This window comes from Sus scrofa, chromosome 2 (assembly GCF_000003025.6).
Source record: "Sus scrofa isolate TJ Tabasco breed Duroc chromosome 2, Sscrofa11.1, whole genome shotgun sequence".
In the NCBI taxonomy this organism is placed as follows: Eukaryota; Metazoa; Chordata; class Mammalia; order Artiodactyla; family Suidae; genus Sus; species Sus scrofa.
Window position 1 is genome coordinate 80,656,866 of NC_010444.4, and position 26,198 is coordinate 80,683,063.

The window sequence follows — 26,198 nt, forward strand, 5'->3', positions numbered from 1 at the left end:
TGTTTCCATCCCAGCTCCTTCCAAGTAAACTATGCTACATCTTACTCCTGGCTCAGAAGCAAGATCAGTTCTATGGCAACTTGTGCCAGCTATGGCTTCTGAAACAATTCCCTGCTTCCATTTCCTGGCACTGAGGTCAGTGTTATGGCCTTGCCTGCACACTGCCTCAGTTTCTATTATTTCATTACCCTAGCAACCACATATTGAAGGAAAGCTAATTTGGGGACAAACTCCTCTCACTCCCATTCCAAAGTTCTCTATCTGCAATTCCTAGAAGCAGGCCACTAATGATGTATAACGCAGAATGTTTCTCACTTTTGTCTTTTAAAAAAGATGAGATTACCAAATCCTTAAACTTCCCTAATGTAAAATCACTACCCTGAAATCAGTGATGATTTCTCTAGCCATAAATTCCTGGGTACCATATTTATCCATACAGCTTCTCTTGATTTTACTGAAACAACTGCGTCTTGTTCAGAGGGGAGGGGGCTACAGTGACCGGAAACCTCCATTTTTTCTCAATCCATCTTTCTCTAGAGAACAAACAGGACTTAGTGGGCCTGAAGTCAGAAAACCTGGCTTTTGATAGATTTCCCCCATCTATATGCTCTAAAGTGACAAGTCAACTAAAAAAAAAACCTGACTCAGTTTCCTCATCTGTATCATGGGAAGGTAAAAAGTACTCATCTTTAGGGGTTTCCAGGAGGATAAAATAACATGAAATGCTTGACATGCAGCAAGTTAAGTTCCTGTTCCCTTCTCTATAACCTAGGATTCTTAGCCTTTGTTGTCATTTATTTAAACACGGACCATACCAGCCCTCAACACAATGCATGAGAAGATCTTAAAGGGCTCTAGAATTCTAGCAGAGAACAAGGAGCACAGCAAACGGATTTTGGCACCAACCTGCTGGTCGCTTGGTTAGATTGAGACAGTCTGCATGGTAAACTTTTGGGCAGCCTGGTTTCTTACAGGAGACGAGCTGGCCAGCATCCCCACAGCTGAAACACTCATCTTCTCGTTCTTTTGTGACTTCCCCCTGGGTCCTGCGCTTCCCCTGCTGCTTCTTCTTGAATTTCTTTGACTTTTCCTCTGTGGCAATGGGTTGATTCTAGAGGTCAAATATTGAGCAGTTTAGCATTTTGTCAACACATTAGTTGTATCATCATGACCAAGTTACCTATCCTCTCTGAGCTTCAGTCTCTCCGCTGGGCCAAGGCCTGAATCTAAGCTGCAACTGTGACCTAGGTGACACTGGCAGCAATGCTGAAACCTTTAACCCACTACACCAGGCCAAGGACCAAACCTGCACTTCCACAGCAACCCAAGCTGTTGCACTGCACTACATCAGAAACGCCAGTAAGTTTTATTTTTATTCTTTTTTTCTTTTTTTTTAGGGCTGCACCTGGGGCAAATGGAAGTTCCCAGGCTAGGGGTCGAATCGGAGCTACAGCTACCAGCCTACACCACAGCCACAGCAACGCCAGATCCAAGCCACGTCTGTGACCTACACCATAGCTCACAGCAACACCGGATCCTTACCCCACTGAATGAGGCCAGGGATCAATCCTACATCCTCATGGATACTACGTGGATTAATTCCACTGCACTGCAACAGGAACTCCAGTTTAATTCTTAGGTTTGTCTAATTTCAAAAATAAGGAAGACTTGTCTGGATGTGTTACACACATTTCTTTTTTTTAAATTTATTTTTAAATTATTGTTGCAAAGTTGTGCCGATTTCTGTTGTAACTCATTTAATTTATTCAATGAACCTTCACTGAACACTTAATATGAGCCAAGTGCTAGGAAGACACATAAAACTCATTTGTGGTCTATGACCATGACAAGCTAGGCATCTTTATCGAAGTCAGTTTAGGTTCATATCCACCACTCCTCAAGACAGACCCTGGTACAGCCAGCAGGTCTACTCTGTGCTCCTTGCAACCTACACTTAGTTACCAAACTTCATGGTTTTCTTTTCCTTTCTTTCTTCTTCTACTTCCTTTGTGTGTGTGCCCACACCTGTGACATGCAGAAGTTCCCAACCAGGGATCAAACTTGCGCCACAGAATTGACTATGCAATGGCAACATCAGATCCTTAACCCACTGAGCCACCAGGGAATTCCCCTCATGGTTTTCATCACATTATTTATCTTGAACTAGAAACAGCTAGAACTAATCCAATTTACTGTCAGCCCACAGGGATCTCTTCCCACTTCCAAATTTCTGCTCCTAAACTTCTGATTCATGTGTGAAATACTACACAGACCTTAAAAATATAGAAATTGGCATCCCCAGTGCACCTAATTCAATTAAAATCTGTTACTATTTTAACTTGAAAGGACTAAGTCAATTGGACATCTTATGGAACAAGACCATTTAACCAACTAACAAAACAAGCAAAAAACAATATAAATTTTCGTATTTAATAATTAGTGGGTATTCCTTATGTATTATTGCTCAAAATGATTGCCCTTTTGAACTATGGTTTCTATGCTAATTTGCATTTTCTTCAGTTCTTAATGTTGACTTAGAATCCAAAAAGCATGAGAAATACCCATTTGGAGTCACTATGTCGTATACTTTGCATAAAAATTAAATGTCAATGTTCAGGGTGCTATTACTTATGATAGATAAATCTCCCTTATAACACCCTTAAAATCTTAAATTCAATATCAGGTTCTCTGATACTTTAAAAATGCAAAGAGAGAGATCCCAGCTTGGCTCAGCAGTAACAAAACCGAATAAATCCCATGAGGTTGTGGGTTTGATCCCTGGACTAAGGGTTAAGGATCCAGTGTTGCCAGGAGCTATGGTGCGGGTGGCAGACTAGGCTCAGATCCAGCATGGCTGTGGCTGTGGTGTAGGTTGGCAGTTGGGAGCTCCAGTTTGACCCTTAGCCTGGGAACTTCCATATGCAGCAGATGTGGCCTAAAAGACACACACAAAAAAGGCAAAGAGAGGAAGTTCCCATGTGGCACAGTGGGTTAAGGGTTCTGCATTACCATAGCTGTGATGTACATCGCAACTGTGACAGGGGTTCAGTCCCTGGCCTGGGAACATCCACAGGCCACAAAGTGTGGCAAAAAAATAAAAAAGCAAGAGAAAGAGACTGAATAGCTTATTAGGAAATGTAAGATCAGCTGAGACCAACCTACTTTACAGCCTTTTTAGCTTGAAAGATGTCACCAAAGAAAAGTGAGACTGCCAACACTTTAGCAATACCTAAAGACCCTCTCTAGTGTAACCAAACTGATCATCAAGTGCTTCAACTGCCAGTGGCTCTACTGACAACTACAAAATGTCATTCTTTCTTTATTTTTTTTGTCTTTTTGCCTTTTCTAGGGTCACTCTCACGGCATATGGAGGTTCCCAGGCTAGGGGTTGAATCGGAGCTGTAGCCACCAGCCTATGCCAGCCAGAGCCACAGCAACGCAGGATCCGAGCCGCGTCTGCAACCTACACCACAGCTCACGGCAACCCACTGAGCAAGGGCAGGGATCGAACCCTCAAGCTCATGGTTCCTAGGCGGATTCGTTAACCACTGCGCCACAACGGGAACTCCCAGAATGTCATTATTTCAAAGAGACATCTTCTTGGGAGTTCCCATCGTGTCGCAGTGGTTAACAAATCCAACTAGGAACCATGAGGTTGCGGGTTCGGTCCCTGGCCTTGCTCAGTGGGTTAAGGACCCGTTGCCGTGAGCAGTGGTGTAGGTCGAATATGCGGCTCAGATCCCACGTTGCTGTGGCTCTGGCATAGGCTGGTGGCTACAGCTCCAATTAGACCCCTAGCCTGGGATCCTCCAAATGCCGAGGGAAGCGGCCCTAGAAAAGGCATAAAGACAAAAAACAAAAACAAAAATAAAACAAAAAACAAAACAAAACAAACAAACAAGAAAACCAGAAAACAAAGAGAAATCTTCTTAAAATGAAGACTCAGTCCTTAGCCACTGGTTAGCAAGGGAGGACCACCTCATTACCCGCAATGCAAATGTTTGGAAGGTACCTTTGGCCTTACACCCAAAAAGCCACTGCAGTTCGGGGCTCCACATTTGCAAACAGTCTTTCCATTTCCAAGACATTCTAGGTTGTAGTTGAAGGTAAGTTCAGTGCCTGCATAAGAGACAATGACAATATTAATATCTGTGATTTTAGCTACATTTCTGTATTAATCACAAAAGATACTGACTTATAAGAGAACAGATTAAATTTTTTTTTATTTATTTTTTGTCTTTTTGCCATTTCTTGGGCTGCTCCCACGGCATATGGAGGTTCCCAGGCTAGGGGTCGAATTGGAGCTGTAGCCACCGGCCTAGGCCAGAGTCACAGCCATGCTGGAATGAGCCTAGTCTGTGACCTACACCACAGCTCACGGCAACGCCGGATCCTTAACCCACTGAGCAAGGGCAGGGATCGAACCCGAAACCTCATGGTTCCTAGTCGGATTTGTTAACCACTGACCCACGATGGGAACTCCCCACATTAATTTTTAAAAGAATAAAAAGACATATTAACTCTAATCCTATCATATTAATAAAAAAATTTTTTTTTGGTTTTGTCTTTGTAGGGCTGCACCCGTGGCATAAGGATGGTCCCAGACCAGGGGGCTAATCGGAGCTGCAGCTGCCAGCCTGTGCCACAGCCACAGCTTTGCTAGATCTGAGCCTCATTTGCGACCTACGACCACAGCTCACAGCAACGCTGGATCCTAAACCCACTGAGCAAGGCCAAAGATCGAACCCGCAACCTCATGATTCTTAGTTGGATTCGTTTCTGCTATGCCACAATGGCAACTCCTTAATAAAATTCTTACATAAATAAATTCTAATCCTGCAATGTAGCCAGCTAATATAATTTAATAACATAAAAACTTATATGACTTAATATTTAAAGTAACTTTTTACTTTAGAGGTGTTAATTATCCTAAGCTATTTTTTCATTTTTTTCTAACCACTCAGATTCAAAATATATTCTTTCATAACCAAAAACCAACAACAGTATACTGTACATTGATGGGCCCAGGCACTGGGAAAGCAAGTATGAAGGAAACCTGTCAGTTTGTACCAAGGTAAGCACATCTTCCCAAGCAGCACTCAAGGAGATATCTCAATACAAAATAATACCAGAGAGTTCTAGACCATAGACCTAATAAGCCCTGGCTTTATATCCCAGTTACAATACAATCTGTGTGATGTGAGCCAAAGACTTCACTTGTTAAATGCAGAAATAACAATCTCACAAGCTTATTGAGAATGGCACAAAATGCACACAGCAATAATATGTAAACATTAACAGATGTACAAATTTAAGGTACAAAATGTTGGGAGTTCCCTGGTGGCCTAGTGGGTTAAAGATCTGGTATTGTTAGGGAGTTCCCGTCGTGGCGCAGTGGTTAACGAATCCGACTAGGAACCATGAGGTTGCGGGTTCGGTCCCTGGCCTTGCTCAGTGGGTTAATGATCCATCGTTGCCGTGAGCTGTGGTGTAGGTTGCAGACGCGGCTCGGATCCCGCGTTGCTGTGGCTCTGGCGTAGGCCGGTGGCTACAGCTCCGATTCAACCCCTAGCCTGGGAACCTCCATATGCCGCGGGAGCGGCCCAAGAAATAGAAACAATAACAACAACAACAACAAAAAAGACAAAAGACAAAAAAAAAAAAAAGGAGTTCCCGTCGTGGCGCAGTGGTTAATGAATCCGACTAGGAACCATGAGGTTGCGGGTTCGGTCCCTGCCCTTGCTCAGTGGGTTAACAATCCAGCGTTGCCGTGAGCTGTGGTGTAGGTTGCAGACGCGGCTCGGATCCCGTGTTGCTGTGGCTCTGGCGTAGGCCGGTGGCTACAGCTCCGATTCGACCCCTAGCCTGGGAACCTCCATATGCCGCGGGAGCGGCCCAAGAAATAGCAACAACAACAAAAGACAAAAGACAAAAAGACAAAAAAAAAAAAAAAAAAAAAAAAGATCTGGTATTGTTAATGCTATGGCTTGGATTACTGCTACAGTGAGGTTTGACACTTCGCCTGAGAACTTGCAAATGCCGTGGATACAAAAAAAAAAAAAAAAAAAAAAGTCCCCCTTCTTTTTTTTAAGAGTCGCACCCATGGCATATGGAGGTTCCTATAGGGGCTAGGGGTTGAATTGGAGCTGTAGCCGCTGGCCTACACCACAGTCAAAGCAACACCAGATCCAAGCCACGTTGGCAACCTACACCCAGCTCATGGCAACGCTGGATCCTTAACTCACTGAGAGAAGCCAGGGATTGAACCTGCGTCCTCATGGATGCTAGTTGGATTTGCTTCTGCTAAGCCATGACAGGAACTCCCTAAAGTCCCCTTTCTGATACAAGTATATTCATCAAAATTGAGAGCAAATAAATCATATAAACATTCAAATTCAAAAAGTTAGGGATGCTGTATGTATAGCACTGGGAACTGTATCTAGTCACTTATGATGGAGCATGATGGAGGATAATGTGAGAAAAAGAAGGTATATATGTAGGTGTGACTGGGTCACTAAGCTGTAACAGTATAAAATTGACAGAATACTGTTAACCAACTATAATGGAAAAAATAAAAATCATTAAAAAAACTGCTCTAAAAAAAGAGAAACATAACATATAGAATTTTATACACGCATTCAAAGATGTCTCTGAGTGGGGGTAATGTTTACTGTTATAGTAAAAATGATAACAGAATGGAAGAAAATATTTGCAATAAAGTGACCAATAAGGGGTTAATCCCCAACATACACAGAGTTCATGAAGCTAAATTAAAACCAAAAAGACCCAAAAAATCACCAAGCTCATGTAAAACTTGGCCCATCTGCAATATGCCAGCAAGTATGCATCCAATTTCAGAGAAAACATAATCTAAGGTTTAAAAATCAAAAAATAAAAATCAGTAAGAAGGAGTTCCCGTTGTGGCACAGCAGAAACAAATCCTTTGGGAGTTCCCGTCGTGGCGCAGTGGTTAACGAATCCGACTAGGAACCATGAGGTTGCGGGTTCGGTCCCTGGCCTTGCTCAGTGGGTTAACGATCCGGCATTGCCGTGAGCTGTGGTGTAGGTTGCAGACTCAGCTCGGATCCCGCGTTGCTGTGGTTCTGGCGTAGGCCGGTGGCTACAGCTCCGATTCAACCCCTAGCCTGGGAACCTCCATATGCCGAGGGAGCGGCCCAATAAATAACAACAACAACAATAAAAAGACAAAAAGACAACAACTACAACAACAAAAAAAAAAAAAAAAAAGAAAAAAGAAAGAAACAAATCCTTGAGGATGTGGGTTCAATCCCTGGCCTCGCTGAGTGGGTAAAGGATCCAGCACTGCTGTGAGCTGTGGTGTAGATCGCAGATGTGGCTTGAATCCTGAGTTGCTATAGCTGTGGTACAGGCTGGAAGCTACAGCTCTGATTCGACCACTGGCCTGGGAATCCCCATATGCTGTGGGTGTAAGCCAAAAATAAAAAAAAATTAAATTAAAAAACCCCAACCCCAAAAAGGACAGACATCTAAGTAGACATTTCTCCAAAGACAACATGCTGATGGCCACAAGGAACATAGAAAGAAGTTGATCATTATTAGAGAAATGCAAATCAAAACTACAATGAGGAGTTCTGTCGTGGCTCAGTGGTTAACGAATCCGACTAGGAACCATGAGGTTGCGGGTTCGGTCCCTGGCCTTGCTCAGTGGGTTAACGATCCGGCATTGCCGTAAGCTGTGGTGTAGGTTGCAGACGCGGCTCGGATCCCGTGTTGCTGTGGCTCTGGCGTAGGCCAGTGACTACAGCTCCGATTCGACCCCTAGCCTGGGAACCTCCATATGCCGCGGGAGCGGCCCAAAGAAACAGCAAAAAGACCAAAAAAAAAAAAACCTACAATGAGGTACCACCTCACACCAATCATAATGGCCATCAACACAAAAAGTCCCCAATCAATAAATGAGGAGGACAATGTGGAGAAAAGAGAACCTCCCCTACACTGTTGGGAATGTAAATTGGTACAACCACTATGGAGAACAGTATGGAGGTTCCTCAGAAAACTGAATATAGAACTACCACATGATCCAGCAATCTCAATCCTAGGCATATATCCAGAGAAAGCCATTATTCAAAAAGGTACATGCACCCTAAAGTTCATTAGAGTACTATCTAAAAGAACCAAGACATGGAAGCAAGCTAAATGTCCACTGATGGAGGATTGAATAAAAAAGATATAGGACATATATATGATGGAATATCACTCAGCAATAAGAAAATAATGAAATAATGCCATTTGCAGCAACACAGATGAACCTAGGGATTATCAACTGAGTGAAGTCAGTCATGGTAAGACAAACATCATGTGATATCACTTACATGTAGAATCTAATAAAGAATGATATAAAGCCAAAAAACAGTGTACAAAGTGGTAACTGTCCAGTCAAAATTATAAAAACATGGAGTTCCCATTGTGGCACAGTGGAAATGAATCTGACTAGGAACCATAAGGTTGTGGGTTCAATCCCTGGCCTTGCTCAGTGGCTTAAGGATCTGGCGTTGCCATGAGCTGTGGCATAGGTCGCAGACGTGGCTTACATCCTGTGTTGCTGTGGCTGTGGCTGCAGGTGTAGCTCTGATTTGACCCCTAGCCTAGGAACCTCCATAAGCCACAGGTACGGCCCTAAAAAGCAAAAAAAAAACACAAAAAAACAAAAAAACTGTCAAAACCTGGCAAGATTTCCTACTGCAAAATGACATTATTTCTGTCTTTGAGACTAATCAATATATATAGTTTTCCATCTAATATTGTAAAGAGATTATTATTTATTTGCATAAGCAAATTATAAAGGAGCTGGCTTACATTTAGAGTTGATGGTACTAGAATCACTTGTGACCTGCCTGGTGAAAGGCTTACATTAGGAGGGGCCTACAGAAACCAAGACTAACTAACAGCAGGGTCATATCTCACCTGTAACACCCACTATGAACTTACTGGACTGAATGATGGATAATTCTATGTACATTAATTAATAGTATTTAAAAATTTATGAGCATAAGAGTTCCCATCGTGGCTTAGCAGTAACGAATGCAACTAGGATCCATGAGGATGCAGGTTGATCTCTAGTCTTGCTCCAGTGGGTTAAGATTTTGGCGTTGCCATGAGTTGTTGTGGTATAGGTTGCAGATGCAAGTCAAATCTGACATTGCTGTGGCTGTGGTGTAAGCCAGCAGCTGCAGCTCCCACTCAATTTCTGGCCTGGGAAGCTCCATATGCCTCACATGCAGCCCTAAAAAGACCAAAACAACAACAACAGCAAAAAAAACAGAGACAGAAGAATCAAAGAGATAGAATTGTGGTTGCCAGGGGCTGGAGGGAGGGGTAAATGAGGTACTGTTTAAAGAGTATCTTTAGTTGAGGAAAATAAAAAGTTCTGGAATGGACCTTGTGATGGTTGCAAAACAATGTGGATGGAGTTAATGCCATCAAAAAGTACACTTGAACAAACGGCTAGGAGTTCCCGACGTGGCGCAGCAGAAATGCATCCGACTAGGAACCATGACGTTTTGGGTTCGATCTCTGGCCTCGCTCAGTGGGTTGAGCAAGGATCCAGCTGTGGTGTAAGTCGCACATGCAGCTTGGATCCTGCATTACCGTGGCTGTGGATGTGGCTGCAGTTGTAGCTCTGATTAGACCCGCAGCCTGGGAACGTCCATATGCTTCGGGTGTGGCCCTAAAAAAGAAAAAAGAAAAAAAAATGGCTAGAATGATAAACTTTATGGGCAGAAGATCTAAACAGACAATTCTCCAAAGACACACAGATAAGCAAAAAACACATGAAAAGATGTTCAACATCACTAATTATTAGAGAAATGCAAATCAAAACTACTATGAGGTACCACCTTACGCCAGCCAGAATGGCCATCATCAAAGAGTCTACAAACATGGAGTTCCCGTTGTGGCTCAGTGGTTAATGAACCCTACTGGTATCCATGAGGATGTGGGTTTGATCCCTGGCCTTGCTCAGAAGGTTAAGGATCCAGTGTTGCTGTGGCATAGGTCAGCAGCTGTATTTCCATATGCCACGGGTAGAGCCCTAAAAAGACAAAATGACAAAAAAGTCTACAAACAATAAATGCTGGAGAGAGTGTGGAGAGAAGGGAACCACCCTCTTACATTGTTGGTGCAACCACTATGGAAAACAGTGTGGAGATTCCTCAGAAAACTAAAAACAGAATTACCATTTCATCCAACAATCCCACTCCTGGGTATCTATCCAGAGAAAACCACAATTCAAAAAGACATATGTACTCCAATGTTCATTTCAGCCACTATATACAATAGCCAAGACATGGAAGCAACTTAAATATCTGTCCATTATAATAGTATTTGCAGCAACATGGATGGACCAAGAAATTATCATGCTAAGTGAAGTTAGTCAGACTATGAGACACAAAAGTCATATGCTCTCACTTACATATAGAATCTTAAAGGGACAAAATGAACTTATTTGCACAACAGATCCTGATTCACACACTTTGAAAAACTTATGGTTACCAAAGCCATCGGTTGGGGGGTGGGGTGGGCTGGGCGTATAGGGTAGAAATGCTGTCAAATTGCGTCATGATGATCAGTGTATAACTATAAATATAATAAAATTTATTCAGTTAAAAAATGATAAACTTTGTTATGTATATTTTACATAACCTCAACAAAAAAATACCTAGTACATGCCACATACCACCTAAAAAGTCTTTTATGTATCCTTAGGAGTTTGTTAACTTCATTTTGGATTACAGAATATAATAAAATCTGAAATCCCATTCCTAGCTCCAGAATCCTTAAATGATTCTTACCTGCTTTAATGTCACTCAGAGCAAAAAGACCAACACGGGTATCTCCATTTACGGACCACTTCTGTGTTTCACAGTTGGGCTGGCAGCAATGATTCATGAACCGAGCATAGTTTCCTTTGGGACCAGCATCAATAATCCGGTCCTAGAATTCCAAGAGATGATGTTCATCAGACCTCCTAAGACTCCATTATTACTGATTAAAACTAGAGTATTCTCACTAACAAGCTGGAGTTCCTATTTGTATTTTATTTTCTTCTCTTTTTTCTTTGGAGTTCCTATTTGCCAAGTTTGACTCTCCCTGGAGTGGTTCTCAGCACTACTATCTTTGGAATAGCACCTTGGAATCTGTTAGAAATGCAAATTCTTGGGTTGCACTTCAGATATACTAAAGCAGAAACCCTAATTCTCAGAATGTTGTGTTATAATAAGCCCATTAGATAATTATGATATATGCTGAGGTTTGGGGACCACTGTCCTAGAAGCAGTAGCTTAGTTCTGAACCATCATAAATCATCTAAGATTTTTAATAATGATTTCAAGCCCTCATGCCAAACAAAGATAAGAATATCTTGAGGTAAGGATCTCACAAATCATAAAGATACAACTTGATAATTAAGTTTCATGCCAAGAAAGATCTATTATAAAAGCTAATGGGGTGTGGGGGACTTAGCAGAACCTAACATTCAGGTACAAAGAAGAAACTCAGTATACACAGAAGATAAACACATTAGGATGCTGGAATTAGAAAATAAATACTAATTCTAGACACCAATGAAATCCATCAGAAATTCCAAAGACTGGAAAGCTGAGTTCTATAGTCAACTTATATGCCCTTCTCAAGGAACTAATTAAATAATAACCAAAGTTTCTCAATCTGTAAAATAAAAAGTAAAAATTATTATTCATTTTTCTGGCTTCAAGTCTTAACCTGTAGAAATTACACTGAAAGACATAATGACTCACTTATGTTGGACAGTTGAAAAATGTTACCAAAAGCAGCTTTACTGCCTTCTGTCATGGATGTATAGCTAGAAATGAGCAACCTTATTACCTAACCTCCAAGTCCCTGATAAAGCATTTCCTATAAACATGGGAGAAAGACACTGTTTTGGGCAGTGTGTGACATGCCTAAAAACATAAAACTATGACAACACTAACTCACAATCTTACAACAGTGGAAAAAGCACTTTCTATTACTTACTTTGTCTAGAGTTAGCATGTAAAAATTAGTGATATCGTGTTCTTGGGCATATCGGATTCGAGCTCTGCACTCTTCTTCATCTATTAGCTCACCCACATATTCATTCACAAATTCACCCTGGAACAAGAAAAAGCTCTTGACTTAAATGGTAAAAAGTAAAACTGTGTTCACATTATACTTTATTTTTAAAAAATTAATGAAAATAACAGATCAAAAGCAATTCCTGTATATTTAACTAGTCACTTAAACAAAAGTTTATTCAAGAAATAATACAAACAACTATATGACAAGGAGAACATCTCCCAACTCCTACCAAAGCCAACAACAGAAAATGGGAAACACTTAAGATCAACCAAAATGGAAGTAAACTAATGCTCCACTATAAAGGGGATATGGATGGTTGATCACTTTATCTACCTAAGAACCTAAAAGTCAGTTCCTTTAAGCTATGTTCATTTTCCCTGGAGCATGCCCTGTCTACTGTCCTTCCACATATATCAAACCACTGTCCTCCTGACTCACTATAATATAACCATACTGGCTTCCAATCATGCTTTCCCTTCTACCTGTGGTTCCTGAACACTCAACTGGCCTAAACCAATGACTGTCTCTCTCTCTCATCTTTGTTTTATTTTTTGTCTTTTCAGGGCTGCCACGTGAGGCATATGGAGGTTCCCAGGCTAGGGGTTGAATCAGAGCTATAGCTGCCAGCATACACCATAGCCATAGCCACAGCCACGCCAGATCTGAGCTGCGTCTTCGACCTACACCACAAGTCATGGTAATGCCGGATCCTTAACCCACTGAGTGAGGCTAGGGATCGAACCTGCATCCTCATGGATTACCAGTTAGATTTGTTTCTGCTGAGCCACGACGGAAACTCCCCCTCTCTTTTTTTAATGGTGGCACCTGGGACATATGGAAGCTCCTGGGCCAGGGATTGAATCAGACCAACAGCTGCTGGTCTATGCCACAGGCTGTGGTAATACTGGATCCTTAACCCACTGAGCGAGGCAAGGGGTTGAACTTGCACCTTCATCGATACTAGTTAGATTCTTAACCCGCTGAGCCACAACAGGAACTCCAGTCTCAATTTAAAACATTCTCAGAGACAAGCTAGTTTCAGGCTTTTTGCCACGGTAGGTAATTATTCGATGTCTCTCCCCATATAGAATAAAAACTTTATGAAAGCATAGATTATATCTCTATTACTGAACACTGCATCTGCAGTGACATGCCAGGCACACAGTAGATAAAAAATAGCTACTTAGAAAATTTTACTGGAGTTACTGTTGTGGTGCAGTGGTTAACAAATCCGACTAGGAACCATGAGGTTGCGGGTTTGTTCTCTGGCCTTACTCAGTGGGTTAAGGATCTGGCTTTGCCATGAGCTGTGGTGTGGGTCACAGACGTGGTTCAGATCCCGAGTTGCTGTGGCTGTGGTGTAGGCCAGTGGCTATAGCTCCGATTAGACCCCTGGCCTGGGAACCTCCATGTGCTGCGGGAACGGCTCAAGAAAAGGCAAAAAGACCCAAAAAAAAAAAAAAAAAAAAAATTTTAAAGCAAACTTTAGTAAAATACTTCAAAAAGTATAACCAGAGTAAGATTTACACCATTAAAATGACAAGTATAATTTTTTTCTACTCAAAGACGATACAACATTAGAGAAGGCCTAATCCTCTTCCCCATCATGTTCCATGAACCCAAACCTTTGTTAATGCAGCAGCTTGGGTTCAGTGTCTGGCCTGGGAACTTCCACATGCCATGGGTGCAGCCAAAAAGTAAGAAAAAATTCAAAAAATAGATTTTATTTTATTAGTAAGTGATGAATATTTCTGTATCATGCTCTCTATCCTCTCTCAAATATAGGCTCTAGAATTTTCATGAAAGAGCAGACAAGGTCAAAGTATAAGAATTTCCTTCATTTTTTATCATTCTCCTATAGTAAACATGATCAATACTTGGGCTTTAGAAATAAAGGAGAGCCTCTAGATGAATATGGCAAGACATAATAAAGTTAATGGTTACATACCATGTTATTTCCCTCCCTGATCAATTTTCTCATATTCATCAAGAATTACTCATGTAAGCAATTGCAAAGAAATAGAAAAAATTCTGAAAATTAAGAAAAGTTTTCTTTACCTTTTTAATATCTGTTTTTGTCCTGAGACCCCAGCCCCTCTGTAATGTGCGAAAAATTTCAACCTCTGGATACTGGCGCTTAGTAAAGCACTGGTTTTGGCAGCGCCCTCCAGCAGGACATACTGTGGGGTGGCACTCATAGAGCAGCATGCGGTTGATGCACTCGGAATCTATCCCACAGGGGTTCTCATCAGTAGCTTTACAGTTGCAACGGGGAATTTCAGACAAGTCTGCAGTGAAGATCTGTACCCTGCCAATAGGACGGTTAACCTGGAGAAGAAACACAACATTATAGTATTGCAGGCAAGTCAACATAAGACAATTCAAGACCTGTGAAAGGCAGATTTCTATTCCTTAAAGTTGCATGCCACATTTTACATGATTTTGAACTACCAAGATTTAGCAGGATTATTTACAATAGCTAAAATGTGGTAAAATAATGGATTATGAAGCCAAAAAAGGGAAATTCTGACACATGATATACAACATGGATGAACCTAGGGGACATGATGTTAGAGGAAGTAAACCAGTCAATACAAATACTAATTTTTCTTATATAGAGAGAGAAAGTAGAATGATGGTTGTCAGGTGCTAATAGGAGGGAAAATGTGAAGTTATTGTTTAATGGGTATGGATTTCAGTTTTACAAAACGTAAAGAGTTCTAGAGATGGAAGGTGGCAAGGGTTGAATGCATTTAATACCTTTGAACTATATGCTTAACTAGGGTTGAGGTCAAAAATTTTATGTCTGTATTTTACAATTAAAAAATTACAGGCAATAAAGATTTAGCCAACTTGACATAAAGCCTCATCTGATAAGCAAAATACAAATACCACAAATTTTAAAAATATCATTTCCAAAAAACCTGTAATTTCAAAGCTGGTAGGCCAAGTAAATTGTAAACTGGGTTTCTCCTATTGCCACATGGTGGCGCCACGTTAGCTCTTACATTAAAATATAATAATAATCACCTTAAAAAAATTTTTTTTCTTTTTCTTTTTAGGGCTGTATCTACAGCACATGTAAGTTCCCAGGCCAGGGATCAAACCCACATCCTCACAGACACTATGTAAGGTTCCTAACCTGCTAAGTCAAAACAGAAATTCTTGAATCTGAATTTCAGATAAACAGTTTTTTTAGTTTAAGTATGTGCCATGGAATATTTGGCACATACTTAAACACACCAGACTCTAAAAATGGTGGCAAAATTGATCTCCAAGTGAAGACATCATTTTTTGTTTGTTTGCTTTTGTTTTTAGGCTGCATCTGTGGCATATGGAAGTTTTTAGGCTAGGGGTCAAATTGCAACTGCAGCTCCTGGCCTATGCCACAGCCACAGCAACATGGGATCCAAGCCACGTCTGTCACCTACACCACAGCTCATGGCAACACCAGATCTTTTACCCACTGAGCAAGGCCAGGGATCAAACCCGAATCCCCATGGATACTAGTCAGATTCTTAACCCATTGAGCCAAAAACAGCAACTTCGAAAACCTCAGATTTTAGAAACACAAGGGAAAAAAGTAAGTACACAAATAAAGCATCTAATGACAGAGAGAGAGACAGAAATACAGTCTTTGAATTAGGAATGATGTTGTAACAAACATTCTGCAACAAAAACTTGGATGATCTCATTTTGTTAATAGAGCTGAAAGTATTCTTTCATGTGGCCTGACACTTGAGCACCAAAAGCAACTTGAATAAAAGCTTTTTAAAAAGAGTTTTCAGTAAATACTAAAGTGTCTAATAAATTTATTCCTTACTATTTCTTTATCTTTACTTCTGTAAACTATTTATAAATATGACAATGTAAAAAATACAAAGGGCCTACTGGACTCAGATGATAAATAGTGATAACTCCTACCAGATACACAAGTGTTAGGTACACCTAACATGAATCCTTGTGACCTCAGGAATCCTAGTTATACTAGTCACCTAAAATATCTTTACTATCAGCCACTAGGAGAAGATTTACCATGTGTTGTATTGTTCACACTGCCTCAGGGACATTTATTATTTTTTATCATAGCTCTTTGGTCCCTTTCAAACCACAAGATGTTGACTCTGTGAAAAGAACCAATTCTAATCCACTTGTATGAAAAGACTTTCCAAAGAAAGCAACAAGAACAAGACTATATCAACAAACTACTGATTTTATAAAGTGCATACAAATGTACTGGAAATGTTGCTCTGGCACTTTCTTCTTAACTTCCTTTAAGCTCACACCTCAACTAAAAGCAAATGTGCTTGTGCTTCCAGTTCATCATGAACAGAGTGGCAAGCAGGCAAGCTTTCTGTATACAGGGTCTATCCGAGAGAGGGTCTCCTGAGGTCTTTTCTCACCTTTATATGTTTATAAGGTGGTGGCTTCTTGTCATTCTTTCGATCTTCCTGAAGCTGTCTCAGCTCTTTTTGGGCCTTTAACTCCTCAAACCTTGCTGCAGCTTCCTGAAGAGCTAATAAAACACACAGCAATATCATTTCATCTCTGGGTAGATATTTACTTCTCTTTTTTCTCCTTTAAAATTGGAGAAAATTCATATTTTAGACAAAAATCTAAGAAGTATATATGATTTCTATTTTCAAGTAAGTTGTAGTCCCCAGGGTATTCAGCTACAGCATTAAAATAACATATAATGGCACTATTCAGACTATCAGCTTCAGAGGAAAATTAAAAACAAAACAAAAAACCACACAGGACATCTCCTAACAAGACTGTATCTAATCAGCAAAATCACTGTCTTTAAGCCTGTATCTTTCCTCAGCCCTGAGTTTTCTGCTTCAACAAATAATGTACCTCCTACGTGTCCAGGAATAAGGTGGAAGAATTCAAAGTTGAAGTTTTCCTTCCCCTCTTGCCTTCTCTAGAGTACCTATGCCACTCTTGCTAAAATTCATTCTATAAATATCAACTATTAGCCTAATGATACAAAGACAGTTCTTCAAAGCTAATCTGCATTCAATTCATGCATTTTAAAAGATTCTTTTTTTTTTTGCTTTTTAGGGCTATACCCAAAGCGTATGTAGGTTCATAGGCTAGGGGTCCAATCGGAGCTATAGCTTCTGGCCTAAGCCACAGCCACACCAGATCCCAACCTTGTCTTTGACCTACACCACAGCTCACGGCAACGCTGAATCCTTAACCCACTGATTGGGGTCAGGGATTGACCCCACAACCTCACAGTTCCTAGTTGAATTTGTTTCCGCTGTGCCATGACGGGAACTCCTTAATTCATTAGTCTTGATTCAGGTTAAAAACTCTGAAAAGAGGGAGTTTCCGTTGCCGTGAGCCATGGTGTAGGTTGCAGACGTGGCTCCCATCTGGCGTTGCTATGGCTCTGGAGTAGTAGGCCAGCAGCAACAGCTTGGATTAGACCTCTACCCTGGGAACCTCCATATGCCGCAGGTGCGGCCCTCAAAAGACAAAAGACAAAAAACAAACAAACAAAAACTCTGAAAAGAACTCCAAATTTTCATTTTTCTCTGAGTCTTTCCCCATGCTCTGTTAATTCTTTAAAGAAAATCTCCCCTCTAATCCATCCTTTTTTCTCCATGTCCCTGTCACCATCTAGCGGAAATTATGTCGCCTGAAGCTGTTCTCTCCTTCCTTCATCCTATTATTGACTGTGCCCTACCCAGTTTATCTACTTAGTGTCTTTCTAGTACCCATCATCCTCTCCACACCATGCAGTTTCCTGTGAAAAGACTCATCATCTCTGCCTGGAGCTATTAAAAACATTCATCTCATTGACATTCCTTTCTACAGTCCTGATAGTCTACTCAAGTTGAGATTTCTAAAACTGCTCTGACCATGTAACTTACCTACCTATTCAGTAAAACAGTCCAGTGCTCCCCAAATGCCATGCTTTAAACTATACCAAATACTTGGAGATCACTAACTAATCATGTTAGATGTGTGTTTTCATATATACTATCTTCTTTTTCTTTCTTTTTAGGACTGAACCCATGGAATATGGCAGTTCCCACGCTACTGGTCAAACTGGGGCTGTAGCTGCTGGCCTACAGCAACATGGGATCCGAGCCACATCTATGACCTATACCACAGCTCATGGCAATGCCAGATCTCCAACCCCACTGAGTGAGGTCAGGGATCAAACCCAAATCCTCATGGATACTAGTCAGGTTTGTTACCACTGAGTTACCATGGAAACGCCCTATACTGTCCTCTTGTTACAACATTTTAAGCTATTAACTTCTTCACAGTCAGTGTAGGGATTAAGACTTTGGATTCTGGAGCCCAAACACTAGAGTTTGAAACCTTGCTCTATCACTTACTGGCACAGACACCTTAAGCAACAAATTTAATTTCTATATGCCTCAGTTTCCTCATTTACAAGATAAAGATCATGGTATCTAACTTAGAGGGTTGCCAAAAAAATTTTCGCAGAAAACAAACATTGAACAGGATCTCACAAACAGCAAATGGCAATTATTATTACTATGGGTCTTCTTCAAAGCATCACTTAAACAAGAAGCCATCCATGACCTCCAAACCTCAATACCCAGCACCATTTTGCTTCCTCATGGTCTGCTCCCATAGAATACCAAGCACACTCCTGCCACAACAGCAAAGAATGGCACTTCGACGACTATTATCTGTATCCAATGCTCCCACAAAAGCATGTGTTTCTTGAAGGCAGAGGCAGCCAGCCAGCCCAGGTTCAAGGTACACAAAGAACAGAATCCCAGTGCTTTAGCAAGCTCAGACTTGGAATATTCCCTGCACTCCACCTTCTCCCCCACTTGTGGTGTTGGCCATTTCTGAGCAGACAAAGAAGTTGATCATCTGGTCCCTGACCATCTAAGACTAGAAGACTCAAGATCCAAATTCCTATAGTATTAGTATTGATAGCTCACATCTGCACAGAAGAAAGCTCACTTACTGGTAATAGGTAAGTAAGGACCCTTGAAATAACATGAGGCAAAAAAAACCTCTGTTGAACTTATTCTTCACAGACATCATTCATATGCTCCATCCAGGAAGTTTTACTTGCTTAGAATCCTTTCAACTCAATCCATGCACAATAATATCTTATACTTCAATATTATCCAAATATATTCAAATTTGAAAGGTTTCCAAAGCAACCTTTACTCATTTTTATAGTAAGAGAAACTGAGGTTCATACATGACTCGACCCCTTCTGGCCTCAAATGTCCCTACTCTTTCATTGCTAGTCTAGCTTACAAAAACCTCTTTGATTCAGAACATTTATCCTCTGCCCTTCCCTATCTAACTTTGCTGTATAATTTTTCGGTTAATTTTATTTCTTCCCAAAAAAACTCAAAAAAAAAGAGAGAGAGAGAGAGAGAGAAAGAAAGAAGGGAGGAAGGAAGGAAAGAAAGACAAAAGAGAGAAAGAAAAAAGAAAAGAAAGAAAAGAAACAAACAAACAAACAAAAAACCCCAACATTCCCTGGAACAAATGTGCCTCTGTTAGAGATTATGGCCCTTGCCTAGCAAACTGCAATGTTTATTGTACAAAATAGTCCCAAAGCTCCAATACTTACTTGATGAGATGCTGAAAAAACAGAATTGATAAAACAAGAAATTTCCCTTAAGGAAATTCTAGTTAAGAAAAGGTTAGGTTCAAAAACAATGAATTACATGAGTTAATACCCACACAAAATCTTGTAGCTTCAGCAACATACTGCTCCCAGAGGGTAGAACAAAGCTGCTAATGGAGCGAATGTAAATACTAGAACATACAATTCTACCAGACAGCAGATACTCTGGCAACAGAGGCTGTGTTGGCCTGAGAAACAGAAAGGTTAAAGTTACCTTTTTTATATGTCCCGTCCACTCCTTTGCCCATTTTATCCTTGCTGCTCACATCTCCTTCCATGTAAGGAAAGACTCGGGCCTGGTGAGTCCACAGATAGTCATTAGACCCAAAGAAGAGCACAGGAAACTCTCCTACATCATGTCTCATCTTGTCAATATTGGAAGGTACAGCGCGAGGATGGCAGATCTCAGCTGGCCACCACCTGGAAAAGTTGAAAACAAAGAAGAGAACTTGTAGAAGGTTGCAAGGCATTAAAAAACACATTCTACTTTTGGGACAGGAATAAGGAATAACAATATATAACCCACACTGAAGTCTGACCCAGGGCATCTTACAATCTAGAGAAGAAACAAGACAAAAGCCTAAATTTGCCCACCCTCACAGACATGCTCACATATAGGCATACATTCCCTTGACTCAGTTATTCTACTTTAAGGAATATATAAAAGGAGATAATTAGAGATATGAACAAAGCTTTATGACCATAATGTCCATTGCAAAATTATCTATAAAAATGAAAACACGCGAGTTCCGTTGCGGCTCAGTGGTAACAAATTCGACTAGTATCCATGAGAACATAGGTTCAATCACTGGCCTTGCTCAATGGGTTAAGGATCCAGCATTGCCGGGGCTGTGGTATAGGTCACTGATGTGGCTTGGAACCCGAGCTGCTGTGGCGTGGGCAGGCAGCTATAGCTCCAATTTGACCCCTAGCCTGGGTACTTCCATATGCCTGGAGAGCAGTCCTTAAAAAGACACACACACACAAAAAGAATGGAAATCTAGAAGCAATTTCAATGCTCACATTAAGGGATACAAGTAGCTATGGTACACTACATGATGAACTACAAACTGGTCTTTAAGAAGGAAACCTATCAATAATTATTCAGGGTATAGAAAAATAACATGAAGAAATGACCTCTCAGGGGAAAAAAAAAAGAAAAAGAAATGACCTCCCCACTCCAACCTGCCTGGCAAAGCAAGTACATAAATTAGAACAACCACTTTTAGGAAGACAAACTGGCAATAGCTATGAAAGCTGGAAACCTCGACTAGTCTATTTGAGGACGCACTAGAGAAGCTCCTGTGCCTATACACCAAGAAACCCTGACAAAAATGTTCAAAGTCCAAACATGAGAATGGATAAGTAACTAAACCACATTTTATGATTATATAAAAGAATATTTTTTGGAGTTCCCGTCAGGGCTCAGCGGAAATGAATACAACTAGGAACCATGAGGCTGTGGGTTCGATCCCTGCCCTCGCTCAGTGGGTTAAGGATCCGGCATTGCCCTGAGCTGTGGTATAGGTCACAGATGCAGCTTAAGATCCTGCGTTGCTGTGGCTGTGGCATAGGCTGGCAGCTGTAGCTCCGAATGGACCCCTAGCTTGAGAATCTCAATATGCCACAAGTGTGGCCCTAAAAAAAATAATAATAATAAATTAAAAAAAAAAATTTTTAACAGTGAAGTATGAATGATGTAGAGCACTGCACTAACCATAATAAATGCAAAGAGCATAACAATGAATTAAAAAAGCAAGCTTTAGGAAAATACAACAATTCCTTTATTTAAAGGTCTAAATCATATAGAACATATATGTGGTAAACCTATTTAACTAGGCAAAGAAATAAAAAATACAAAATGCAGCACAGTGGTTACTTCTGAGGGTGGGAGAGAATTGATTCAGAAACAGTATAGAGGGAGCCTCAACGGTGGCAGTGAATTGCTATTTTTTTAATTGGGAGGTACACTCAGGGAGGTACATTTAAAATGCTACATATTATATCTTTTGTACATTCCATAGCCAATAAAAGTAATTTTAAAAATCAAAAGCAAGATACAAAACTGGATACAAACAATAATAAGGTCAACTATTTTGCTTTTTTTTCTTTCCCCATAGGGTTGCAACCACAGCATAAAGGAACTTCCCGCACCAAAGGTCAACTTGGAGCTGCGGATGCGGGCCTACTCCACAGCCACAGCAATGCCAGATCCAAGCTGCATCTGGTACCTACTTCACAGCTCAGGGCAATACGAGATCCTTAACCCACTGAGTGAGGCCAGGGTTCAAACCTACATCCTCATGGATACTAGCTGGGTTCATAACCCACTGAGCCACAACAGGGATGCTGGGCTAGCTATTTTGAAGGTACATGTATTGATATGTCTGTAAGTAAACATGCCAAAATGTTATCAATGTATCCTTGTGTGTGAGATTATGGGTTTTTCATTAATAAAACTTCTACAGACAATAAATATTATTCCTATAAGTATAAAACATAAAGCAAAGTTTTTTTTTTCTTTCATAATGGAAAATTAACAGGGGAGAGGGTGATGTTTGTATAATCAGTAATTTTTAAAAAAGTTGTAGTTCCAACAGGCAAAAGTAAATAAATAACCTATACATTTAACATTTAATCTGTCTGAGGCAGAATTTATATGTGTAGCCATTTCCTGAATTAGTTATATACTCATGGGAAGTCCCTTTTTCTTCCCTGTTATTCCTCATCTATAAAGTTGGAGAACTTGGAGTTTGAGTTGTGGATCAGCGGAAACAAACCCGACTAGTATCCATGAAAATTTGGGTTTGATCCTTAGCCTTGCTCAGGGGGTTAAGGATCGGTGTTGCAGTGAGCTGTGGTGTATGTCGAAGACGTGGCTTGGATCTGGCATTGCTGTGGATGTGGTATAGGCTGGAAGCTGCAGCTCTGACTCAACCCCTAACATGGGAACTTCCGTATGCCACAGGTGCTGCTCTATAAAGAAGGAAAAAAAAAAAAAAGTTAAGCACAAGAAACGGGGGCTGGTTAAACACTTGATTGCCAGTCTTCTTCATATTTACTCACCTGTATCGTCCAACTTTTACCCAGACAATTTCCCGGTAATGCGGCTTCTTGCCTGCCTTACAATCATTGCAATACCAGTTTCCTTCAGGGATATCAATGTTCAGGCATTCACGATGAAAAGCAGCAGGGCAAGAATCACAGCACAGAAGGCTGCCTCCTATGAGAACAAAAAATCTGCTCTTAGAATCATAAGGCTGTGTATAAGAACTCAGCTCAAATAGCTTTTGCTCAGTTCCTAACCAATTATTTATCTCCCTGTCAAGGGCTTAGTAATTTAATTAGTTATGCAGGAATACTTTTCTACAAGAGTATTCCCTCTCCAATGTACCTGAACCACATCCCTGGGGGTTTATTAGATGCAAAGCAAATCATGAGACTGACAAAATTATGATAGGGAAACACAGGCAGAAATAAACCTTTAAAAGTAGTGTATACATACACACACACACACACACACACACACACACACGCACGCATGTGCATACAATTCTTCCTCATCACTAAAATACAAAACTCTATAAATAAAGAGAATATCATGGAGTTCCCGTTGTGGCGCAGTGGTTAACGAATCCGACTAGGAACCATGAGGTTGCGGGTTCGATCCCTGCCCTTGCTCAGTGGGTTAACGATCCGGCGTTGCCGTGAGCTGTGGTGTAGGTTGCAGACGCGGCTCGGATCCTGCGTTGCTGTGGCTCTGGCGTAGGCCGGTGGCTACAGCTCCGATTCAACCCCTAGCCTGGGAACCTCCATATGCCGCGGGAGCGGCCCAAGAAATAGCAACAACAACAACAAAAGACAAAAGACAAAAAAAATAAAAAAATAAAGAGAATATCAATGATACATAATGACACCAGTATAAAGAGCACAAGCCTCAACTGATGTCAGATTTGAACTCAAAGATCATGTAATTTTAGGAAATTCACTTTCTGTTGCTAAGCTTTAATGTCTTCAGTGGTAATTGTTCTCTAAAATAAACAATAAATAAATAAGCAAAAAACTGCCTAGTAGTATACTTAATACATAAAAATATATCATACTAAAATGACTGAAATGTGAGAACAAGAAATTAGATACATGTTTCTTGGTAATGCACAAATAAGATTTAGCAGTAATAATGACAGCAAATGATACTACAGGATATAACAACTGTAACATTTGTGATGTTCACTGGTGACAAATATCATAGGTACCTGTGGCCTAAACTTCACTCAGATATTAAGATCGCCCCACTCAAAGTTTTCAGATATCAGGTGAACTATATATACTATGGTGATGATGAATTTTTCACTTCATAAGACATTATTCCTCAAAGTGACTCAATTTACATGTCTGAATTCTCATGGTTGCAGATAATAAAGAATTTCAGGTAAAGTGAATTTGGATTTGGAGTTCATTGGTGGCTTAGTGGTTGAGGATTCGACACTGTCACTGCTGTGGCATGGGGCCAGGGAATTTCTACATGCTAAGGCAAGAATAAAAATAAAGAAAACTCACATTAAAGGAATATAATAAGTGCCTTATTTATCTTATTCAAGAAATTAGCATGCTTCAAATGTGCTAGACCCAAGCACGTAAGATCCTAAAGAGTTAGTGAGAGATAAAGTCTTGAGGTATATGCCCATGTACATCCTGATCTCTTTTTCCTCGAAAAACCCTATGAAAAATATAATTTTGTGGGGAGTTCCCGTTGTGGCTCAGTGGTTAATGAATCTGTCTCAGGACCATGAGGTTGCAGGTTCGATCCCTGGCCTCACTCAGTGGGTTAAGGACCCGGTGTTACCAGGAGCTGGGGTGTAGGTTGCAGACTCGGCTTGGATCTGGCGTTGCTGTGGCTGTGGTGTAGGACGGGAGCTACAGCTCTGATTAGACCCCTAGCCTAGGAACCTCCATATGCTGAGGGAGCAGCCCTAGAAAAGGCAAAAAAAAAAAAAAAAAAGCAAAAGAAAAAGAAAAAGAAAGAAAGAAAAAGAAAAAAGTAATCTTGTGATACTATCCTTCTACAATTTCTTTTATGTTTTTTTCTTTTTCCCCAATAGTCTAGAGAAGGCTCATAAAATAGGCTTTGGTGTATTTGTTCTGTTGGGGTCAGGGTTGTGCACTTGAGACCTAATTCATTCAACTAGGAGCTCTCCTTTCACCTCATGTGGTTATTTTTACACATTTTGTGGATGAGTCAAATAACCTTAGCATGAGACACTAACAGTGACATAAGTTTAACTGCCTCAATAATGGAATACCTTCTATAATATTCCTCTGCTTAGTTATCAGCTGAGTCACAATTTGATTGAGGACACAATGCCAAATACAGGGTTCAGGTAGAAAAATCCGCCTTTTTTTAAACCGCCATTCATAACAACTAATACATCATGTAAAATAGGACATGTGAATCAGGCCTTCAAAGAAGGCATGAAAAGAATGTGGTCAGAAGAATTACCAGTGAAGACAGGCTAACGGTGGCAAACACAAGAGTTTTGAGGGAAGAACATGATGGAATATGTGCTAAGGGAGAATATAAAGAAAGAAATCAGGGAGTTCCCATCATGGCTTAGCAGAAATGAATCTGACTAGTATTCAGGAGGACGCAGGTTTGATCCCTGACCTCACCCAGTGGGTTAAGGATCTGGCATTGCCATGAGCTGTGGTGCAGGTCAAAGACTGGGATCTGGTATTACTGTGGCTTATGCTAGCAGCTAAAACTCTGATTCTACCCTTAGCCTGGGAACTTTCATATGCCACGGCTGTGGCCCTAAAAAGACGACAAAATAAAACAAAATTGAAGTATAGTCAATTTACAGTGTTTCAGATACATAACAACATAATTTAATTATACATACATATACACACACATTTTTTCAGATTCTTTTCCATTATAGGATATTAATAAAAACCTGAGTATAGTTCATTCTCTTAGTCAATAGGTCCTTGTTGTTTATCTATTTTATATATATTAGAGTATATCTGTTATCCCCAAACTCCCAATTTATTTCTCTCCTCTTTCCTCTTTGATAACCATAAGCTTGTTTTCTATGTCAGTCTATCTCAATTTCATAAATAAGTTCATTTGTATCATTAAAAAATATTTCACATATAAGTGTTGTCATATGATATTTGTCTCTGGCTTACTGCATTTAGTATGATAATCTCTAAGTGAAACTATAATGGCATTATTTCATTCTTTTTTACGGCTGAGTAATGCTCCATTAACATATACATACCCCCCCACATTTTTTTATCTATTCATATGCTGATGGATATTTAGGTTGCATCCATTTACTCCTATAAATAGTGCTGCTATGAACACTGAGGTGCATGTGTCTTTTCAAATTAAGGTTTTCTTCTTCTCTGTAGGAAATCACAGGAGTGATATTGT

At 40.4% G+C, this 26,198-nt stretch overlaps 1 protein-coding gene across 14 annotated transcripts in view; it reads right to left on the bottom strand.

Annotated features, from left to right (window-relative positions):
- Nucleotides 1-26,198, bottom strand: part of NSD1 (nuclear receptor binding SET domain protein 1) — a 161,053-nt gene that overhangs the window by 6,984 nt on the left and 127,871 nt on the right. For all 14 annotated transcript variants that reach the window (XM_003123667.6, XM_021084400.1, XM_021084408.1 and 11 more), the window contains 8 exons: nucleotides 22,829-22,985; nucleotides 19,977-20,182; nucleotides 16,521-16,633; nucleotides 14,176-14,445; nucleotides 12,034-12,150; nucleotides 10,833-10,974; nucleotides 4,013-4,119; nucleotides 907-1,111 (listed from right to left, as the gene is read on the bottom strand). In XM_003123667.6, the coding sequence (XP_003123715.5) occupies nucleotides 907-1,111; nucleotides 4,013-4,119; nucleotides 10,833-10,974; nucleotides 12,034-12,150; nucleotides 14,176-14,445; nucleotides 16,521-16,633; nucleotides 19,977-20,182; nucleotides 22,829-22,985 (1,317 nt within the window). The remainder of the gene's footprint in view (nucleotides 1-906; nucleotides 1,112-4,012; nucleotides 4,120-10,832; nucleotides 10,975-12,033; nucleotides 12,151-14,175; nucleotides 14,446-16,520; nucleotides 16,634-19,976; nucleotides 20,183-22,828; nucleotides 22,986-26,198) is intronic.